Below are 18,524 nucleotides of genomic sequence, written 5' to 3'. Positions count from 1 at the left end.
ATGTTACATTCCCGTATTTGTATACAGTATTAATCTGCTCAGCTCACACTGTCGGGATCTTCTGGAACTGAGAGTATAGCCTGCAGGCGTTGAGGGCACACAGATCTAGTCCCATGAGCCGTGTATGCGCTTACCCTGATGCAAGAGGCCCATCCTCGTATGCCTTCGTTATGTTGTAGATACACCGCAGAGTAGCTTTGAGGAGCGCATCGGACACGAGTTCCGACCAACACGCGGGTTGGGTGACGTGTACTATTTCCTAAAGTCCTTGTTTATGCAGAACCTTTTGGTTGAGGCATGCACGGGTCAAAAGCATGTCGCTGCCAACATGACTTTTACAAGGAGTGCCGCTCGTGGAATGAGCCCACCCAAACCCCCTTGCATAGCTCGCCATTAAGTCCGGAAACTGCCGGTAAAATAGGTTTGATGCAGTGCTAGACGTGGCCCCCGGTTGCTCAAGAGGCTAACAATTCTCTCTGTGGTTGTTCTCAGCTATCACATCCAGCGCAACCACCATAACCACCACCACACTCACCACAATCGCCACACTCACCACAATCACCACAATCACCACAACCATGACTAGACAAGAGATCCCCCGTGTTTCTGCCATCAGTGAACCTGGGAAGATATGGCCTACCGTCCAAGAGCATGGCGCCGCCATAATCAAGGACTTCCTTCACTCGGATGTGGTGCATCTATTCAATCAGGAGATGGACCCTCACGTGAAGATCGAAACGGTACCGGCTGCACGAACTAAGGACCGTCCCAATCATGTTTTGTCCACCACGACTCGAATCATGAATGTGCTCACCGAGTTGTCCAAGACTTACCGCGAGGACATCTTGAACAACAAAGTTCTGAATGACATTTCCGAGGAAGCCTTCAAGGTGTACGGAGACTACTGGGTGCTGATGGGCGCGGTGATGGAGCTCGCCCCGACCAATCCAGCCCAACCGCTCCATCGCGACATGCGCTACAGTCACCCCATCGTCAATTATCTTAAGCACGATGCGCCCCCCACTTCGATCAATCTGCTCATTGCCCTGACCCCATTTACCGCGGACAACGGCGCCACCCATGTCATTCTAGGGAGCCATAAGTGGACTGATCTCAGTCAGGCTACCATGGATAAGACCGTTCGTGCTATCATGAATCCGGGTGATGCCCTGTTGATCACGGACAGTACAGTTCATTGTGGAGGTGCCGATATCAGTGGCACTGAAACTCGGCGTGTCCTGTCCCTGACCACGGGTATCAGTCAGCTTACTCCATTGGAGAGTAACTTCACCGTTCCTCGTCCAATCATCGAGAGCATGACCCCTTTGGCCCAGAGACTCGTGGGTTGGAGCAGTCAAAGATCCTCTGTGCCTAACGATATCGGGTTGCTGACCATCAGAGGAAAGTCGATTCAGAAAGTGATGGGCTTGAAATCCGAGCAACCCCTCGAAGAAAATGACTCCATCTGAAGGTCTAGCTGGGTCTTAATCCCAGAGACGGTGCTAGGTGGTGATGGTTCGATCTACGAAGACAACGATACTGGATAGAGGGCCTATTCACCACGGGTACTACATAGATTAGACCAGCAGAAAGCAATATTGAGGAATACAGCTCGAATAATCCGTGCCAATCTCGCCCACACCCCGTATGGGAGTTGATCCGTCCATAGGGCCAAATTCTCCCATCCAAAATATAAACACACTTTATCACCGGTATACCCAGTAACTAGCGCCCGGGGAAACTGATTTCCCATCCTAATAAGATACTATTAATTACGAGGTTTATCGGTAAAGGTTTATTCTTCTGTTTTTGGGTCCCAGCAAAAATGTGACAAAACTTCCTATTATTACACGTCATGATACTGGTTTATTGTTAATTAGATATTAATATTCGTGATTTCATACCAAAAAATGTGGAGTTGCCAGCGTTGTAGAAAAATAATTTTCTGAAGTAGTACAAAATTGTAGAAATATATATTCAATGCCACCTTACCTAGGGTATCCTACTTAGGTATGTAGTTAGTTACATAGTATGTGTGGATATGTTGTATATGCATGTGCAAATTAGGTTGGGCCCGGGTTGGGTCAATACCCAGGTGTAGGTTTCGGTGGGTCCCGGCGTCGGGAAGTGACACTCCCGCTATTCCTGACGTCTCCGTTGCAACTTCAACTCCAGAATGTTTACCGCAAGGTTCACAGTACCCCCTGGGATGATTCGAAGACTACTTTGGTTTGCCTTGCCTTGTCATTCAAATTTGGGGTCTCGTGGTACGACATTGTGGATCCGTGCAGCTGCAATCTGTGCTTGCCTGGACTGTACTTCCCAAGGACGGCAGTGAAACTGTCATACGCTTTGCATCGCTAATATGAACAATGGTGGGGATATAATGGCACATAGGTTAACAGCTGAGCTTTACCTGTAGATCTATTTCTCGGCGTGGACGAATGTCACTCCCTAACACATGTATTTTGATGTGTTGGTTACACAGGAACTCAGGCCCCCTTGCTGTAAGGCCTACCATACCTATACCACCAAGAATGAGGCTTGAAAAAGGCGATGTGACTTTTCACCGCTGATCCAGACAAACCGGTTTCACTTTCAGCTCAGGCTCAAAGTGCGGAATGATGTGATTCTTTTGCTTGTTCGGTTCGAACCGGTCATATCGGAAAAGAGCCATGCCTTCTCCGGCCATGATCACCTATATATTGTGATATCGACGATCTAGGGCACCGGAGCAGCCTTTCTAATACTCCGTTTTGAAAACATTTCCGTGAATAACAGCAGGATTCTGGTCCCTGTTTTTCTGACTCCTCTCATTCGGCGAACAATTGAGACTGCCCATTATTTCACGATGAAGCCTTCAGCCAATCAGTATGACATGTTGCCAGAGCCTTGTGGTGTATGCACAAAAGATGAAAGTGTATCTTCCAACACCACACATGTCATTAACCAAGGCCTGACCCACCCCAACAGCCCCAATGGCGAAATCAAAACCGTCAGCCCGTTACCACAAACCCCGGTCTCTCAATGCAACAGAAATAAACAACAACAGGCGTCTTTGCTTGAGGTGATCCGTGGACATGCAGAATCCCGCCCCGATCACGCAGCCATTTGCGCTACGGACGGAACACTATCGTACGCGCAACTAGAACAAACTACGACGCGGTGGGCCACCTATCTTCAGACCCAGGGAGTCGGACCTGAATGCCTGGTTCCACTCATGATGGACCATTCTAAGTGGGCGGCCGTTGCGGAAATCGCCATCCTGAAGGCCGGGGGCGCCTTTGTGCCATTGGACTCGGCACAGCCAGTAGCCAGACTGGAGGATATTGTCCAACAAATTAATGCCAAAATTGCTGTTTCCTCTCGCAGCCATGTCGATAAGTTATCGAGCCTTGTGGCCACCGTTATTCCGATATCAGATGAGACGACAGCAGGTCTACCTATATCTTCCCTAGCTACTCTGACACCCCCCACCTTTGATCGCACTGCTTATGTTCTCTTCACATCTGGAAGTACGGGACGTCCCAAGGGATGTGTAGTCAGCTACAAGGCTCTGAGCGACGTCATACATCAAACTCCAGCACTGAAAATTGGGCCTGTCAGTCGGGTCCTGCAATTCGCGTCATACACCTACGGAATGTCTCTGATTGAGATATATTGTACATTGTCGGCTGGAGCAACGATATGTGTACCATCAGACGACGAAAGACTGAATGCGTTGAGCAGTGTTATCCAATCCATGCAGGCGACATGGGCCATCCTCACCCCTTCGACAACGTTGTCGATTACGGAGTCAGTGGACCACCTACAGACTTTGGTCGTTGCAGGTGAGGCCTTGACTCTCGACCGTGTTCACGCTTTGGCGGAGAAGGTTGAGCTGATCCAGGCTTTTGGACTAACCGAATGGGGTGGAATCTGCTGTGTGTCACAACGCATTACGTTGGACTCTGATAGACGCGTCATTGGCCGTGCGCCGACTGCGCGTCTCTGGCTCGTCGATCCTAACGACATCAATAACCTGGCCCCAGTCGGCGGAGTAGCTGAGCTCCTGGTTCAAGGTCCAGCCCTCGCAGACGGGTATTTAGGACAGCCCGAGCAAACAGCCGCAGTCTTCCTGAAGGATCTGCCCTGGTTGCCGCCGTTGGCCACTGATAGAGTTTTATACCGATCTGGCGACTTGGTCCAATACACATCCGATGGAGACCTGCGGTATATTTCGCGGAAGGACAGCCAAGTCAAGATCAGGGGTATGCGTGTTGAACTGGCTGAGGTAGAATATCAGATCCGCCAAGCATATACCCAGCTGGATCAAGTAATTGTCGAAGCCGCACCCCCGAAGGATTCCAACGGGATTCCTGTCCTCGTCGCGTTTTTGCATTCCGCAAACCAAAACGAGTTATCGGGGCAGACCTTCTTGAACATGATTGAGAAGATCAAGAATTTCCTAGCGTTGACGCTTTCAGATTATATGTGCCCCGGCGTTTATGTCCCGTTAGACTCAGTCCCCGTGACAATCTCAAGAAAGGTTGACAGAAAGGCTCTCAAGGAGACTATTCTCACTTCGACACGCAAAGAGCTGGAGAGGCAGCAGTCCGCCCCCACGTCGATAGTCTGCCCGAAGACTGATGCTGAACGACTTACACTGCAGTTAGTCGCCGATGTACTCCGTTTAGAGCCACTCTCCTTTGGTCTGGGCCACAACTTTGTCACCCTTGGTGGCGATTCCGTCACGGCTATGCTGTTGGTTAATAGATTGGCGAAGTGCAGCTACACGGTCACTGTCGGGGCACTGCTTAGCCTACAAACCCTGTCTGATATCGCATCTATTCTCCAACCACGGATCAGAGCTGCTGGCGATGAAGGGTGGCAGAACAATCTTGCAGTCGACGCGCAGTTGAAGAGCCACTCTGAAATAAACAGCTCTGTCACTATCCCCAGGTTTGTTCACGACGGTCCTATTGAGCAATCCTTTTCGCAGGCGCGGATGTGGTTCCTGCAAGAGATGCATGCAGACTCGACGTGGCTACTCCTGCCGCACGCCACGCGCTTCCGGGGAGCATTCCAGCTCGAAGCCCTCAACGCTGCCCTTTGCGCGGTGGTCGAACGCCATGAAACCCTCAGAACCACCTTTACGAGCCGCAATGGGGTTGGATGGCAAGTTATCTCCCCATTTCGGCCTCTGTCCTTGAAAGTGGTAGATGTGAACTCTGTATCGAATGACGAGCTCATGAGGTGCATCCACCAGCAGCAAAACACGCCTATGGACCTGACTACAGAGTGCTGGCGTGTCACACTCTTCCAATTGTCCGCCACGGACCACGTCCTCTCAATTGTCCTACACCACATCATCGCTGACGGATGGTCCTTTGACATCTTTGTGAAATCGTTAGGAAAATATTATAATGCGGTTGTGCGAGGACAGTCTCCCCTCGACGTCGACGCGCCTCTTTCAATCCAGTATCGAGACTTCACCGTCTGGCAGCGAAATGAGAAGACTAGCGTCCATGACGAGCAGCTCGCTTACTGGGAAAACCAGCTGGACGGTAGCCAGCCGCTAGAGTTTCTGTGTGATAAGCCCCGACCTGCGATGCTCTCTGGCAAGGCTGGTTGGCTGCCGGTGGAGGTTGACGAGTCTCTCTACCGGGACCTGCAGCGTTTTTGTCGCTCTTACCAGGTCACCCCTTTTTCGGTCCTTTTGGCTGCCTTCCGAGCGACTCACTTTCGGCTCACTGGGGCCGGTGATGCAACAATCGGCATTCCTGCTGCTGCTCGCACGTGCACAGAACTGGAGGACCTTATCGGTTATTTTGGCAACGTTCAGTGCATCAGGACTAAGGTTGAAAGTCGAGATCAGTCCTTCCGCCAACTCGTGGATCAGGTCCAATCGGTGACCACCGCTGCTTTTGAGAACCAAGACGTACCGTTTGACAAAATTGTTTCCCGGCTGATGAAGGAGCGTGATGTTTCTCGCCATCCCTTGGCTCAGGTTACGTTTATTCTCCATCCGCAGACCAACTTTGGTCAGCTACGACTGGACGGCCTCCAAGTGGAACAACTGCATCTTCCACAAGTGTCAAGACTCGATCTCGAATTCCATCTGTATCCTGCAGATAACTGCCTTCGAGGAGATATTCACTATTCCGTGGACCTGTTCAATGCACAAACGATGCAGGGAATGCTCTCGGTGTTTTATGACGTTCTCAGGGAAGGCCTCCGTGAGCCAGACATTGATGTTGGCTCCCTGCCCCTAACCGACGGTTATGACACGTTGAATGAGCAAGAATTGATCTATCCAGACCCTAAGTCTCCTTCTCCCGTGTTGAGTATTATCCACATGTTTCTTGAGCAAGTGGCTGCTCATCCACATGAAATCGCGGTCCGAGATACCAAGACTCAGCTCACCTACTCTGAGCTCGATCAGAAATCCTCATTTCTGGCCGCCTGGTTGACAAAGCGATACTCATTATCATTGGAAACTCCGGTCGGGGTCTACGCTCCTCGATCATGTGAGGGTATTGTTGCCAACTTCGGTATTATGAAGGCGGGGCTGACTTATGTCCCTTTGGATGTCGATGCCCCGATGGACCGCATTGGGACTATTCTATCTTGCCTCCCCGCGTGTAAGATTGTCCTATTGGGATCGCATCAGGTACCCCCTACTATCCCTGCGCCGGGTGTGACATTTCCTTATATCGCGGACTCATTGGGTGAGGCGACGGCGCAGGATGTGCGGACATTTTTGAGCACCACGCCCATCACCCGTCCGACCAGTCTGGCCTGTATACTATTCACATCCGGTACGACCGGAAAGCCCAAAGGAGTGATGATGGAACAATATGGCATCGTTCGGCTCGCCAAAGACCCCCAGATCGTGGCCCACGTCGCCGCCTCTAAGGTGTCGTCCTACATGCTCAACCCCGTGTTTGACGCCTCTGGGTTCGATATCTACCCAGCCCTATTGAACGGGGGCACACTGGTGTGCATCGAACGACAGGCCGTCTGGGACTATACCACGCTGGAAGAAACCTTCATCAAGAACAGGGTACGGCGGGCGGTAATGACTCCTGCCATGCTGAGCCAGTGCCTCGCCTCCGCCCCCGGCATAATGAATGAGCTTGATATCCTGTACGTCGGGGGCGATAAACTGGCACCAGCCGACGTCGAGAAGGCGCGGTGCTCTAGGGGCAACCCGCGGATCTTCAATTGCTATGGACCCACCGAGAACTCGGTCATCAGCACGCGGTACGCCGTCCCCGATAACGAGGCCGGCGTCAATGGCATCCCTATCGGGCGGGCAATAGTCGATTCGGGCGCGTACGTGATGGATCGTAACCTGCGGCTTGTCCCCATTGGTGTTCTGGGCGAGCTGGTGGTCACCGGATTGGGCCTGGCCCGCGGTTATGTCAACCCTGAACACGACCTGAACCGCTTCGTGTCCATCGATATCGGCGGCCGCCCCGTTCGCGCCTACCGGACTGGGGACATGGTTCGATACCGGCCCAGTGACAGACAGATGGAGTTCTTCGGCCGCATGGACCAGCAGGTCAAGATCCGCAGTCACCGCATCGAGCCCGCGGAGATTGACAATACGTTACTTGGCGACGACTTCATCACCGCTGCTGTGACGGTGGTGCAGAAACGAGCCGCGCAGACGGAGCCAGAGCTGGTCAGCTTTGTTACTGTGCGGGACTCCGCCCAGCACTTCGCCCGTTTGGAGGCCGGTATTCAGGACGGCCATGTCGACGCTTGGAGGGATAAAGCGGATGCGGATGATCACTACGGCGGCGTTAATACCATCCAACCGGAAACTCTGGGTCGGGACTTCCTGGGCTGGGTCTCCATGTACACCGGCGAGCCGATTGGGGAAGCGGAGATGAGTGAATGGCTGAGTGATACCATTGCTGCCATCCGCCGGTTGGAGCCCAGTCGGGTTTTGGAGATTGGAACGGGCACGGGAATGATTCTGTTCAATCTCATCGGCAGTCTAAAACAGTATTTTGGCCTGGACCTGTCCAGTCAAGCAGTTCGCTTTGTTCAGGAGGCAGTGGGTTGGGTTGATGGGGCGGCGAAGAAGGTCAATGTGCAGGTCGGCACCGCAGCCGATCTGGCCGCTGTCGAGGGTGCAGGGCCATTGGATCTCGCCATAATAAACTCTGTGGTGCAGTACTTCCCCTCGGTACTTTATCTGCGCACAGTGATATTGGATCTTATCCACAAGCAGGATGTCAAGTGTATCTTCTTCGGTGATATCCGCTCGTATGCCCTCCACCAGGAGTTCCAAGCCAGCAATGTTCGACACCTCTACGGTCACACCTTGACCGCGCCGGAATTTCGGCGGCGAATGGCGGAGGCCGCCCGCTCTGAGCGCGAGCTTTTGGTTGATCCAGCTTTCTTCATTGCCTTGGCCGCGGAGCTGCCAAACCTGATTGAGCACGTCGAGATCCTTCCCAAGCAGATGAAAGTCACCAATGAACTCAGCTGCTATCGATACACCGCAATCCTATATGTCAAACGCTCTAACCAGCCATCGTTGGATATTCGAGAGGTCGACCGGAGCTCATGGATTGACTTTGAAATGCAGGGATTGGACTCCCGATCCCTGGCGCAGCTGCTGACGACGCCCGAAAACCCTTCCGTCCTCGCCGTTAGCAACATCCCTTACAAAAAGACGATTGAGGAGCGCTTCCTGATCGACGCTCTTCAATGCTCAATACCAGGAACCAATAGCGCAGGGTGGAGTCTGGATGCCTGCAAGCGAGCCCACGCTTACCCGGCCCTGGCGGCCGTTGATTTACTGGATCTTGCGCAACAGACAGGTTGGGAGGTAGAAATCAGTTGGGCAAGGCAAGGCTCGCAGCACGGGGGCCTGGACGCCATCTTCCATCGTACTACCGCCACTCCGAAGACAAGGCGTGTGCTATTCCGATTCCCAACTGATTGTCACAAGCCTGGCCCCGCCGACATCTTCAGTAATAACCCGTTGAAACTGCGGCGGAATGAACTGATCGAAAGCCAGCTCCTGGAGAATCTCCGTGCCAAGCTTCCGTACTACATGGTTCCCCAGCTGGTCCATGTGCTAGACCAGATGCCAGTGAATAATGTCGGTAAAGTGGACAGAAAGGCTCTCGCACAACGGAACGACCTGGGCTCCACGCCTGCCGGCGCAACCAAATCATCGCTCTCCAGACGAGCGCCTTCTTCGTTCTCAAATGAGGCCGAGCGCGCCTTGTGGGAAGAGTTTACGAGCGTGCTTGGGGTGGAGGTGGGGATCAAAGATAGTTTCTTCGACCTCGGTGGCCACTCTTTGATGGCCGTCAAGCTGGTTTCCAGGATTAACAAGCGGCTGGGATCCACTCTACGCGTGAGTGAGCTCTTCCAGTATCCTACAATCACTCGACTAGGCAGCCGTTTGCAAGGGTCCGGAGTTTCTCCGTCTGGCGTTGCCGTCACCAACACCTATACACCGTTCTCTCTGCTGGATGACAGTAGCCTCAGTTCAGTGCAGGCACTCAATTCATCCCACTTGTCCGAAATGCAGCTGCCCTCTGGGGTTGTCATCATGGATATTTTCCCGGTCACCGAATGTCAGGCTTGGCTTTTAACGAAGTGGAGCTTAGTGTCACACTCTTTCAAAATCCATGGAGATCTCGACGTCGCTCGGTTCCGGTCCGCCTGTCAGGCGGTGGTGCGGCAGCATTCGATCTTACGCACTGTGTTTACTACCCTCCAGGGGCGCCTAGTCCAGGTCACTTGTGAATCAATGGATGCGCCCTTCGTGCACGAGACCACCGGCCGCGTCCCGGATCCACGCAGCACCATTGACGATGAGAGGGGAGCGTTAGCTCCAGCCCCGTTGACGACCCGGTTCACCCTCTGCTCTGATCTGGGGAAAAACGAGCATCTATTCATATTGCAACTCTGCCACGCACAGTACGATGGACCCTCTTTGTTCTCCATTCTGTCCGACATCACCTCCACGTACCGGGTCCCATCATCCACACCCCTTACCAACACCGTGCCCTTCTCCCACTACCTATATGCATCTCGCGTCTCTCGCACAGACACCTCCCTCGGCTTCTGGAAGGAATACTTAGCTGGCTCATCCGGGCTGACAGCCGTCCCTTCTTCCACCGGTCCGGGAGTGACGAACAGGCATTCACCCATCAGCAGCGTCCAAGAAGCCATTGGTGCACTCCCTCCTCTATCCTCAGGCATCACCTTCCCCACCCTCGTCAACGCCGCCATCGCCCTCTCTCTGGCTAATCTCACCCAGGCCAACGACATTACCTTCGTCTGCCTAATGAGCTCGCGCGATGTTCTCGCCACCTCCACCTCCACCTCCCCTCAGTCCCAAGAAACTGATCTCCTCCTTGGTCCGTGTATCAACCGTACCCTGCTCCGCGTCCAGCTTCCTGAAGCCACATTGAACACCTCAGCTTTAGAATTCTGTCTCCGGCTGCGCAGCGACCAAGCCCGTCTTTCGGGCGAGGGACACCTAGGATTAACTGATGTGGTCGAGAACTGTACTGACTGGCTTCGTCTTTCTTCCTCCACCGCTTCGGGCGCAGACCAACTCCTGAAAGAGACCCCATTCATTATCCATCTCCCCGCTGACACCGCGACCCCATCCTTCTCTTTAACCGAGGATCTTGGGGTGACATGGAAGTCAACGGATGTCCGCATCCACCCCGAGAATCAGATCTTCGTGCGGTCGACCACTTCGATGACCACAGAGAACGAACTGAACGCCTGCATCCAAGTCCAGGCTTCTGGTGCAGTTCTAAGCGCAGAGGATGCTTTTGCGTTAGCCACCCACATCCTAGAGACGGTGCAGCTGTTATCGGCAGCCCCTAAGGTGCTAGTTCGAGATGTCTTGAATAAAGGCGAGATTTGAAGTAGGTTTGCGCTTTCGTTAAGGGTAGTTTTGGGAGCTCTGGAGTTCTTCCCCTTTCATCCATGGACGCTCCAACAATGGCTCCGCCAAGCAAAAAGGCCTCGGCGGACTTCTACTATTTGGGGTCGCACTGCGAAAGGTCTTCCCGAGGCTGAGCCATGTAACACTACATAGTACATGTAGTATAATTAGGGTACGGTCCATTCCGGAACCGGTGGTCCGGCCCGGTGCTAAGCCTTACGCTGAATTAATAATCAACCGTTCGCATCTATCCCAAGTAAACGTGAGATATGTATAAGAATAATAGCTCAGATGGTATGGGTAGTGATGATGATGATGATGATGATGATATTCTATTAACCTGATGCTGCCTAGCTAGAGTCGCAGTGGCAATGCAGGCTCTTCGTCCGTCCGAAGCAAGAATATGCCCAAACGCCGTAACCCTCGCAGTAAGGAATGACTCTGTACAAAGGAAATAGGTATCGCGCTACCCAACAGGTAAAAATGAAGCCCATATGCCAAACAAAGTAAAGTAAAATCCCGCTCAAAGGAATGACGCAATCGCTATAAAGTACGCAATATGCAACATGCAATTTATTCCTTCATATCCCCGATATCCTCCTGTAGATCTCCTTCTGCCCCGCTGGCAGTAGCATACCCCGCTTCGATCGATTGTGGTTCCGTATGTTCTTGCTGTTGTCATGGGCAACATCAGATGGTATGGGTAGTCTAAAAGAAATACTATAATCTGGCTAGAACACCCCTGCTTCAACAAAGCTGCTTCAACCACTATTTCCGCGCACTATACTGTCAAGAGGGGAGATAACAGAGATATATAGAGCTATGGACATCGTTTAGTACCACCAGCCGTTCCGAAGGTAGACTAAAGCGTGTGTAGGCACACACCGAGTTACCTCTCCAATGATCAAGGTGTTAGATTGGAGATTCGTTTAACTTCCAATGCATACATAGCGCGGGGTCGGCTTATTTTCACAGATCCAGATTTGATGATGACCACGTGCAACCTCAACCCCTTCGTTAGGAACAAGTGGGAGATTTTATCCATATAATATCACCGCATTCTATTGTCCGGGGAAGGCAGAAGAGAAGAAAGGCTAGATTATGACCGAGTCGTGCACGTCAATGTTGAGGCCTGACTGTCACCCTGGCCAGTTGATGACTAGGTCACTGCAACCATCAAGATCGCACTGAAGCACTAATGCAGAAGTCCACACCATTTCCTGCGAGATTCCGGATAAACGAGTCTCTCGATGTAACCGGATTGGGGTTTGTCGCCATCTAAATCAATATATAAAGCCCTCCAGTGATGTTCAAAGTTCTAGTGAGATTCATCGAACAGCTTCAGATTATTCCTTTCATCTTCAGCATATCTCCTGGAAGTCTTGGATCGCCAAATCACAATGTCCAACTGTGGTGGATGCCCTCCGGAGTCCATGGGCGGCAGGCAGTGCCCCGCGACTGCTCGTGGCTCAGGTGAAGCCGGCAAATCCAAAGTCGAGGTTAATAAGAACCTCAAAGAAGTGTACTCGCAACCGAGCGCCGATCACCCGGAGCCATATATCCACACGGCACATAATCACCACAATGTACTAGAGGATATGATCGCGAAGCTGCAGGAGGCCGGACCCAAGGTCGAGGATGCGCTCCTCGAGATCAAGGAGCAGCTCAAAGCCGGCTTGAACCCGACCTGCTGCGTGAGGCGATGAGTATCCACCTTACTCATTCATCGGACGCGCAGAACCGCCACATCCACCCACCGGCTCTGAAGGAGCATGCCGCCTTCAAACACCACAAGACTAAGACTGAGTCCAAAGCTGCGGACCCCGTGCCAACCACGGTTTCCGGTGAGATTGTCACAACCGACACCCTGCAGGGCCCCGGATTGCTGTCGTACTGGCGCGACGACTATGACATGAACGATGCCCACTACCACTGGCACATCGTTTATCGCGGTGCCGGCGGCGACAACGCCGTCAACACCCGCACCATCAATCGACAGGGGGAGTTATTTCTGTACACCCACTCGCAGATGCTGGCCCGCTACGAGGCCGAAGGTCTCTGCTGGGGTCAGCCGCTAGTTCGTTCTTGGAACCTGTACGACGAGGTACTGGAGTGGGGATATCAGCCGGTACCCGCGTTGCAGGAATACTACTCGGGCTACGGACCTTTCTCCTCGTGGTACCGGGTCCGCAACCCTGACATGGCCGATATTCCCGGGGTAACCATCGGCGTCGGCGATATGGAGAAATGGCGCGACAACATCTACGAGGCGATTAAAACGGGCGTCATCACAACCAAGAAAGTGACCACGTACGGGACCCAGTCCAACCCCTTGCTGCTGACCGGCGAAAATATTCTGAACTACATTGGGGGCCTGCTAGACGCCCAGTACAAGTTTTTTGACAAGACGGACGATGGCTTTGAGATTGACAAAGACCTCTACGGTATCCTCTACAACTACGGGCTGGGAAAGTTCGCCGAGATGTCATACCGCGCCGCCGAAGACGGGCACTACGGCCTCATGATCTCCAACTTCGGCGCCGCCCGCGACCCCTGTTTCTACCTCTGGACGAAGCATATGCAGGATTTCGGCCGGTTGGCAGGTTCTCGTTACCCGCAGGACATCAAACAGTATCGCGCTCATGTCACTTTGTCCAATTTGGTACTGCGGCTGCAGGACAAAAGCCACCCTCTTTACAACAAAGGCGGGTTAGTCAGTGTCCTCGGGCCCCCAGCCACAGACATGCTTGAAACCAAGGCGAAACTAGACCATGAGCCGTATGAATGGAGTGTGGATATCACCAGCACCAAATCCCCTTCCAAAGAGAGTCCTCAACATGTGACGCTGCGGTTGTTCATCGCGGCCAAGGAGCTAGTCAACCACTACCACCACTGGATAGAGATGGATAAGGTCACCGTAACCCTGACAGACCGTTCGGTCACAACCAAGGTGCGGCTAGACAAGGAATCATCGGTGGCGCGGAAGATGGGCAAGTACAGCGAGCCAGACCCGGAGCACGCCTCGTCATGGTGTCGGTGCGGGTGGCCGCAGAACCTGATGCTTCCGGCAGGACGGACGGAGGGTATGCCGTTCGTGGCCTTCTGCATGGCCACTGACGACACGCTGGATACAGATAACGTCCCGACCCCGTCGATCAGCTTCTGCGGTGCTAACGTCAAGGACCAAACCTACCCGGACCCGCGTGGCATGGGTTACCCCTTTGACCGCGCCTGGCGGCAGCTCACGCTAGCCACAACGGGCAAGATCTCGCTGGCCTCCATCATCGCCCCAGACAACCAGGAGTACCCCTTCCTCACCAGCAGTGAGTTCAAGATATTCCGCACCTACAACTGGCGCAACCCCAAGGCCATCATACCCCCAACCGACGTCACCTGGCACAACTCCATCAAGTACTACTTCAAGGACCAGGACATCGCATGCATGCGCAGCGAGTATGGCTACAATCTCGGTCAGTACGAGGATGTCGTTTACCACCACGCCAACATCTATGAAGCCACGGTCAGTGGCCGCATGCCGCTCCAGATGCCCCCGGCTACCCAGCAGAACCCCGATCCCGACCACCCCCTGTGGACTGCCGAGATGTGTAAGAATTTCCGCGCCTGGATGCTCAACAAATGTCCGCAGGGGGAAGAGAGTGAACCCAGGAAGCTTCCCGTTCGAGGTGGTAAACAGTAATCTTTTGCAGTAGTAACTTGTAACTTAGGAATATATAATTAGGGGGTCGACGAATCATTACACTTTTGAATTTCGAAGCTTTATCCACGGGCTTTTATCTGCTAATGAGTTTGATCACTTTACGTAGCCGATGCGTCTAAAAAATGGTGCTCTGTTATTCTGTTATTTTCTTTTGTTTTGCTCTTCTTTCTGACGTGAAGGACATGTAGGGACATTTTTTGTTCACATGGTCTACGACGGTGTATAGCGCTCAATGACGAATGTCTGAATTTCATGCCTCAATGCCTTGTTCTTATCACTGACCGCTATACACCGTCGTACATGGTCCAAGGCCATATCAACGTTGCTTTGTCTTCTTAAACCCTCGAACCGTCCCTCGGAGGGTCACTCTCCGAGAGTATCGGCTCTCTCGGAGTGAAATTAAAATTAATAAATTATCAAGCTTATAGTTATAAAGATATAAGGGGATTATATAATAGAGAAAGCTAGATTTATAGAAAACAATGATACTAGGACCTTTTAAGGGGAGTTTATAACCTAGATATATATATTATGTCGAATACCAAGTCCGAATACATTGTAGAAACCAGATATTATACACGAAGTCAGGTGATTTCGAGTACTCGGTTTACCATACAAAAGTGCATATTATAGTTAGTCATCATTACCGCACAGATTGCTGAAATTGCGGGTTCTTGTCAATTTAGTTTGAGTTCTTCATATATGCCATTTTACCCATACATTGCAATACAGACAGATTTCTATCATATTATACTAACATAGCCCTAGCAACAGATTCTATATTACTATTATACAAATCTAGGACTGTAGCATATAAAGCCGGTAACACCCAGCAAATAAAACTAAGGTATTTCAAAGGCAATTTACTCAAGTAATCGGTGTATATAGTAACACTCGATCACCCCCTATTGTATTCAAAAGTCTTCCTAAAAAAATGTATCCCTTCTTAATTAGGTCAGACGCTCTCTCGGCCACGGTATAAAGAGTCCTAGTCAAGTGGCTAGAAAGTTGGAAGGGCAGGACAGAAGCGTCAACCACTCGAGCATTTTGCAACATAAAGAAACCTGTAGAATGCTTCAAGTGGGCTTTGCAGAGGACAAATAAAAAAACGAAATATCTTAAAAGCAAGAACTGGAAAAGCAAGAAGTGTGTGATATAAAGCCCTAGCTGCATCACTGCGTACATACCAGCTGAACAGCACACCGAGGTCGAACCTGGTACAATTGGCTCTGGGGATTCTACTTCCAGATAAGTCAAGTTTGTGGGGCATTGGAAAATCAAAGCATGTTATTCTGGTATTCTCCCCCATGAGGGAACAACCTTGGAAGTGATTAATTACCGGATCGGGAATGTAACCTGAGGAAACAGGCTAAACACACAGCCCTATACAATCGCAACACGACTGTAGACGGCAGATATCTTCAATGCGTAAGATTACATGGTATATTTGGCCAGTAGAGCATCAATAATGACTTCTGCATCATCGCTCTCTGACAAGGCGTCATCATCTTCGCCGTCTGTTTGCTGTTCGAATTGATACTTCTCTCGCGTCTGTTTCCAGTCCTCAGTCTTCTCATACTTCACCTCCTCCTTCGTCCCCTCCTTCTCCCCCTTCTTCCTCTCCCCCTTCTTCCTCTCCTCCTTCTTCTTCTTCTCCTTCTTCTCCCCCTCTACGACCGCTGGCTTCCGATTAAGGATCGCCTCAATGTCCTCCTTGGTGTACCCGAACTCGCGGTCAAGTTGCTGCCGGAATTCCTGCTCCTTCATCTCGGCCTCAGCCTTGTCATCTAGAGTTTGCTCCCAGTCTTCCTGCTCTTTATTTCGTCTGTTGATAAGGGGTATGCTTCGTCTGATCTTTGATATGAAATGGCTGCTGCGTCGCGTTGAAGGCTTTCTGCGAGCGGGATACATTTTATCTTTGCTTCGGTCGTTGACCTTCAACTCCGTCATAGCAGACGAGGGCCGAGTTACCATTTCACTCTCCTGCAATCGTCGAGTATGAGCAACCAGCTCTTCTAGAAAATCTTCGTTGATCCATTTCTTGATGATGAGGTGGTCGTCACTATCCTGCTTTTGAGGGGTAGTCAGTGATCAAATGTTGGAACCGCAAAATGGCAGCACAGAAAGGTTTTATCCTTACCTCATCCCATTCCCAGGGCAGGCCATATTCAATCAGCGTTTTCGGACGCATGTGCTTTCGATGAATCTGATTTTTAAGTTATGTTAGCGATCACGGAAACACTGGGCAAAGCTCGTTCCACCATACCCTGATGTGTCTTAACACCTTTTCCTCTTGCTCTTCTTCCGTCCCCTCGAACCTTGGAGTTCGCTGGGGCACCCCGCTCATGACCATAGTAAGTGTCCTAGCCTTGAGATGTGGAATTCCTTCAACGATGGTACGGTACTCTCCGAACTGAATCCACTCGAGCGTCCCTTCGCCGTGGTTCCTCGTGGCGTCTAGCGCTTCATATTCATTGGTATCCAGAGCAGCCAGCTGATCGAGCACATTTGTGTCAAAAGATGCCTTCCACTCTTTGAGCCAGGATTTGATCGTGGAATCTGGGAGGTTTATGCTGCGGGTGTCGTAAGCGATATTGATTTGATGATTTGTGATGGACGCCCGCGGGGATAGGAAATTGATGCTGAAGATGCGCGGTGGCGTCGAGCGAAATATTGGGCACTGAGGATATGGTGGTTGTCTAGAAGAAACAAGGCTTAGAATATCTCTAATATATCATGCTGTCAGACAAGATCTTGCCTTTCGCTGGAATCGCCGTTTGGACTAGAACCCCATGTACTGTTACTTCCTTAGAACCAGTCTCCTGTTTTAACGAGCCACTGGGGCACATACCTGGACGGTTCATATATCTGTGGATCCCTGCTCCGCGTTAATTTTATCTTATTAAGGGGCATCTATATTCGACAAGATCCACCTACTCTTGGGCAGTCACCGTTGTGCCATTTAGTCCGCGGTCCGTGGCAAATAGGCCGTGGTTAAATGACCCCGAACCCCGGGAGAACCGGTGGTGCTCTTTTCCCAATGGTGGTTCCCTACCTGATTCAATATTTGAGGCTGCTGAATGTTCCTTTCCAGGACTACTCAATTGGGCTTTCTGGGCAGCAACAATAGCCCGAACCAGGAACTCCTGATCCTCTCTGGAGTAGGCAACAATTGCCGTTGTGCGCTGACTATTTTCGCCGTATCTATCTGTATTAGCAATAGACCTAACAACTATTGCACGGGAGAAAGTAAGGGTGGCTCACTCCCCCATCATTCTTCTCGAATAAGCCAGCATAGCGACTTGAAGCATCAACATCAAAGTTTCCTTGACATTCCTGAGCTCGTTCCGCAGCGTATCCATTGCCGGGAGTAGGAACGGCCATTTGAACATCTCTGCGCGGCTCAGTTTTACCTTGCCCGATATTTTAGGTTTCGCATGCAACTGTTGGCTGGCTTTGCGTAAGGACTGGTCCAGGGACTCGAAGATCTCTTCGCATTTTTTCGCCAGCTTTATGACTGTCTTCAACCCGGTGGGGTTGAAGATGCTCTGTTTTGATATTGTCGTCTTGGTATCGGGGACCGATTTCACATTGGGGTCGGTAGTATTGTTGCTATCACCGTCTAGTGTCGGATGTTCATTTTCTATATTCTCCGTTGCCAATTCGCCCAGTTGGTGTAGAATACTGGCATTCAAGGACACATCTTCAGCAACCATGGTAATCTGCTCCGGCGCCGTCTTCACCTGTCCTGCAAAAGTCACGAGCTTCACGGAGCATTGCACTCCGGCGGTTGCAATTGCGAGGATGGCAGACGCTGCTCCAATAGCTTCCATTATTTGAATATGACCTGAGCACCTGAATACTCGTCCCTAAAGTTGTTGGAAACCA

General features: G+C 51.5%; 4 protein-coding genes across 4 annotated transcripts; 3 read left to right on the top strand and 1 right to left on the bottom strand.

Moving 5' to 3' along the window:
* Window positions 1-578: 578 nt before the first annotated feature.
* On the top strand, window positions 579-1,469 carry N7455_009143 (phytanoyl-CoA dioxygenase family protein; the record flags this gene model as incomplete). The annotated part of the gene is made up of 1 exon (XM_040958763.2): window positions 579-1,469. One exon carries the CDS (start codon window positions 579-581, stop codon window positions 1,467-1,469), a length of 891 nt encoding a protein of 296 aa, XP_040810855.2.
* Window positions 1,470-2,851: 1,382 nt separating this feature from the next.
* On the top strand, window positions 2,852-10,897 carry N7455_009142 (uncharacterized protein; the record flags this gene model as incomplete). The annotated part of the gene is made up of 1 exon (XM_040958687.2): window positions 2,852-10,897. The coding sequence occupies one exon, from the start codon at window positions 2,852-2,854 to the stop codon at window positions 10,895-10,897; it is 8,046 nt and encodes a 2,681-aa protein (XP_040810742.2).
* Window positions 10,898-12,318: 1,421 nt separating this feature from the next.
* Window positions 12,319-14,615, top strand: N7455_009141 (uncharacterized protein; the record flags this gene model as incomplete). Its single annotated transcript, XM_065606087.1, has 2 exons — window positions 12,319-12,612; window positions 12,657-14,615. The coding sequence occupies 2 exons, from the start codon at window positions 12,319-12,321 to the stop codon at window positions 14,613-14,615; spliced, it is 2,253 nt and encodes a 750-aa protein (XP_065461036.1).
* Window positions 14,616-16,070: 1,455 nt separating this feature from the next.
* Window positions 16,071-18,469, bottom strand: N7455_009140 (uncharacterized protein; the record flags this gene model as incomplete). The annotated part of the gene is made up of 5 exons (XM_065606086.1): window positions 16,071-16,703; window positions 16,777-16,842; window positions 16,903-17,335; window positions 17,574-17,840; window positions 17,901-18,469. The coding sequence occupies 5 exons, from the start codon at window positions 18,467-18,469 to the stop codon at window positions 16,071-16,073; spliced, it is 1,968 nt and encodes a 655-aa protein (XP_065461035.1).
* Window positions 18,470-18,524: the final 55 nt, after the last annotated feature.

Source organism: Penicillium solitum, assembly GCF_028829755.1.
Source record: "Penicillium solitum strain IBT 25940 chromosome Unknown utg000005l_segment0_segment0, whole genome shotgun sequence".
NCBI classification, from domain to species: domain Eukaryota; kingdom Fungi; phylum Ascomycota; class Eurotiomycetes; order Eurotiales; family Aspergillaceae; genus Penicillium; species Penicillium solitum.
The sequence above is the reverse complement of the archived record's forward strand: the minus strand, read 5'-3'. Positions and strand labels throughout refer to the sequence as shown.